At 54.1% G+C, this 3,917-nt stretch overlaps 1 protein-coding gene across 1 annotated transcript; it reads right to left on the bottom strand.

Annotated features, from left to right (window-relative positions):
* Positions 1 to 582: 582 nt before the first annotated feature.
* On the bottom strand, positions 583 to 2,490 carry T310_8523 (SIR2 family histone deacetylase (Hst4); the record flags this gene model as incomplete). The annotated part of the gene is made up of 2 exons (XM_013468697.1): positions 583 to 1,982; positions 2,079 to 2,490. The coding sequence occupies 2 exons, from the start codon at positions 2,488 to 2,490 to the stop codon at positions 583 to 585; spliced, it is 1,812 nt and encodes a 603-aa protein (XP_013324151.1).
* Between the last annotated feature and the right edge of the window lie 1,427 nt (positions 2,491 to 3,917).

The raw sequence follows: 3,917 nt of genomic DNA, 5'->3' as shown, positions 1-3,917 counted from the left end.
ACCCCAACGGATCGATTGATCAACACCGGATACTCATTTTCATGCTCGCTGAAGCCTTGGCTCGAAATCAATACTGGACCAGATATAACAACGCAAAAGTAAAATTATCCTCATAAATCTACATCCCATGTTATAAACGCCGTAGACACCACATGGTCGTACCCGCTCGGTCGTGGAGATAGCACGCGCTCGAGTCGAGAAAGGATCAACATAAAAATAGCCCCGTGGCTATTGGCATGGCAGAAACTGTGTGGGAGATAGCCCGATACTGCACCACACAGCACCACACCAAGGGCGCTCGCTTTCAAGAGGCGCCCAGCGGGGACGACATAAAAAAATAGTAATTGAGACCCAAAGTCGCCCAAGCCAGTCCATGCCCTATCTGTTGTACACCGACCCCTGAAACGCCACCAATGCAAACCACAGCATTAATCTATCTTGGTATCGTTGCGAGTCTCCTCTGCAGGAAACCGGATCTTGGGTGGAGGCCAGGATCTCGATAGCGAGAAGAAAGAGGACCAGATGGAATGAAATGTAAAGAGTCATTAAGCAAGCCAAAGCACAATAATAGTCGACATAACACTATGAGGAAGGTTCGCAAAGCAAATCACTCATGCCTTTGGGAGCCCGAGGCGGAGATATGGTCTCTTGATTACGCCAGAGCTCTCCGCATACGGAGACGGAATCTTGCTTCGTAACAAGATTGGGAAAGATGACGCCGTTGTTGCGCGCAGCACCAGGAGGAAGCGGATGCATCGGTTTGGAGCCATCGTCCTTGTCCGACTTTGACGCCTTCTCGCCTCCAGCAGCGGTTTTGGGCCCCTTGGTAACTTTGCTGAACGTTGTAATTTTGGCTGACTGCTCCTTGACGCCCCGAGCTTTCTTGGGGGCTCTGGGTGCTCTCTGCGCCCCCTTCTTGGGACCTGGTTTCCTGGAATTGTCTGTTTTGCTGGCTGCGAATATTTCTTTGAGACTCGTCCCCTTACTTGCGGGATTAGGAAGCGGCTCTTTAGGCTGCTTGTCCGATCCCTCCTCGTCGTGGCTCGAAGAAGGCGTCAGGATGCCCGTGTTGGTCGTCTTCTGTTCCTTCTTCGGTGTCTGCACCACGACAGAAATAGGACCATGCTCCTTCTTGACACGCTCCACCTCGGAGGAATTGCACTCGTCGAAGACATCCGGAGAGTTGTCATCCCACCTCTTCAAGCCCACTAGCCGGGCTACTTCCTCACAATCCCCCTGGACCATCAGATCCCAGCAATTCTCAAACTCCTTGCCGACCGGTGGCTCATTGTTAATCCACATGGTGATCCCATTCCGCCGACTCCGGACGACTTTGCACAAGTTCTTCACCAGACGACGCACACCTGGAATCTTCAGACTGGTTCCGACGACCACCAGGGCGTCCGGACGGGATCGAATATCGGCATTCATGACTGATGCGATCGCTTCTTCATCGGGATTGTGTTCATTGTAGAGGACAATGCGCGGGCGCATCTTGCCAACGCCGTGACTGCGCTGACCAGTGGTCGTGCGAACTGCGTCTGTTTCGGAGCAGGCCGGGCACAGTGGAGCGTCGGGCCCATTAAACAATTCCCGTCGAAAGTCTGCTAGATGACGGCATTTTTGGCAGACCATCTTGTCGAGACTGCCATGCAGCTGGATCGTGCGTGGCCACGGGGCTTTGGGGTTCAGGGGGACCTGAGTCGCCAGCGGCGGCATGGAGGTTTCGATGCAATCGATGTTCTGCGTGTAGAGGCGGACCAGACGGTTGTCTTGGGCCATCCTGGCCAGCATGTGATGAAAAGCCGTGGGAGATGAGCGCGCCGCCTCCTCGGAGAGAGTGCGCACCATTTCGTGGAAGGAAGCGGTCAGCGATTCATCGCGGTACACAGCTGCGTCGAAGAGCAGCTTGCCCGACGACTTGAGGTTGTGCTTCTTCTGCACGGACTTGAAGAGGCCATTGGACGATCGAAAATCGGGAACTACAATTCATGCGAATTAGACCAACGACCGGGAAGACAGGGACATGTGCCAATGGGTTTAACTAAGAAAGGGAAAAGAAGAGTGGGTGGACTCACTGCCGGCGGAAGTCGAGATACCGGCGCCTGCAATGACGACGATCTTACGGCGGGTGCGGAGAGTTTTGACGAGGAGGTCGATCTGCGCCTGTTGGCGGGCATAGGACTGCTCTGAGGTGTCGGAGAGATCGAGATGCTGCGTTGAGCGCGGCGTCGGGCCCACTCGGCGTTTCTTCCTGGCTGGCTCTTGGCCGCCCGCGCCGCTCGCAGCTCGGGCGCGCGACTTGGGGCCGGCGGCCTGCGTGCCCTCCTGGTCCTTCGAAGGCGGCGGCGAGGGATAGAATCCAGGAGGCGTCTGAGGAGACGCAGGAGGAGAACTCAGATCTGAGAGGTCAGACGAGTCTGACACGTAGCTGCAGTCTGACGACTCGGGCTCCATGGCCGGAGTGGGAAGACTGACAGGGTCGGCCATGGTGGAATTGGAGAGAAAGGAGGAAGAAAAGCTGACCTGGAAGCGACAAGGTGTTCGCCTCCCTCGTTGACGAATGGGATTGTAGCAAGCGAACAGGAGGCTTTAAGAGAACATCGAAAAGGACCCAGTAGGCGGAAATCGAGAAAAAAGAGGCCCACGTTGCGGCTGGCGGAGGTTGGAGATGAAGAGAAGGTAGGAGCTAGGAAGGGGATGGAGAAGGAAAAGAAGGGCAGCCGAATTGGGAGGTGTTTGGCAGCGTTGTTTGACGGGCGGTCCCCAGGAGTAGTGTAATAATTTGGTTTAGGTCTGAGAGGACCACACGAGGTGACGGTTGACGGGGGTGGAAAAGTCTGAGCGACGGGACCGTCTTCTGTTTATTTTGACCCGCTGACGGAGGAGTCGGACCCAAGAGGCGCCAGCAGACGGGATCAGCTGGGGCAAGGCATGGAGGATCCTGACGATGGGTGTGACGGCGAGATCCAGAGGTCCAGAACCGGGACGACAACTGGAACGCTGCGTTGCCCAAAGAGGCCTGGAATCTGGCAGCAAGGATGCGTGATCTACCCTACTTTGCCTACATATGTGCTGCTGTAGACTGTACCAGGGAGATTACAATCAATTCAGGACGGGAGTGGGTGAATAGAACAGAGATAGCACCTCCGCATTGTTATACTAACTAGCGTTGAGCAGCGTGAGTGAGTTGCAGAATCCACGTTTTTCATTGGGGGTTGGAGTGATTCCAAGAGGGACAAATGCAACGGCCTAAGCTCCTGGTAAATGACTGCAACCTGCAAAACCGGCCAGCACGCCGACAACAGCAACAGAGGCAGCTGTCCATCTGCAAGGACAATCATGACGTATAGCAGCAAGAATAGGGAAGAGTGCAATGGCCTCTTCGCCTGCCTGGTTGCAGAGGGAAAGAGAATGCGACCGTCACCCATGGCTTGCAAGCTATTGATTTGCTGCGGTCTGATATTAAATATTCTTTGCATTGTCTTTTTCCGGTTGGCGGGGATACGGCGCTTGCATCACGTGGCGATTGCTGACTCAGCAGTCTCGTGACTTCCCATCTGGGCATAGTCTCAGATCCGCGATCAGTAGAACACATGATCTCCATCGACGACCCCCGGGAACCAGGCGATCAGCGACATGAGTAGCATGCGCGATATAGATGAAGACGAGGGCGTCGTGACATGAGTTTTTGATTTTGATATTGACTCTTGGTTTTTCTGTTTGATGTATTGATCTCTGTTCATGTTCCTTCTGTTTGGTGAATTTGTTTGACGGCTCGGTTTATATACGTTGAACATCGTGTTTGGACCTCTTAGTTTGTTCTATTCCTTTGCACATTTGTGACCGTTGCTATTACCATACTGCCGCCCAGGATTATGATTGGTGGGACTGGATTCCTTCCGCTCAAGGCANAC

The sequence above is a fragment of the Rasamsonia emersonii genome, assembly GCF_000968595.1.
Source record: "Rasamsonia emersonii CBS 393.64 chromosome Unknown ctg1118621760803, whole genome shotgun sequence".
Lineage (NCBI taxonomy): Eukaryota > Fungi > Ascomycota > Eurotiomycetes > Eurotiales > Trichocomaceae > Rasamsonia > Rasamsonia emersonii.
This window is presented reverse-complemented; position numbering and strand designations above follow the sequence as displayed.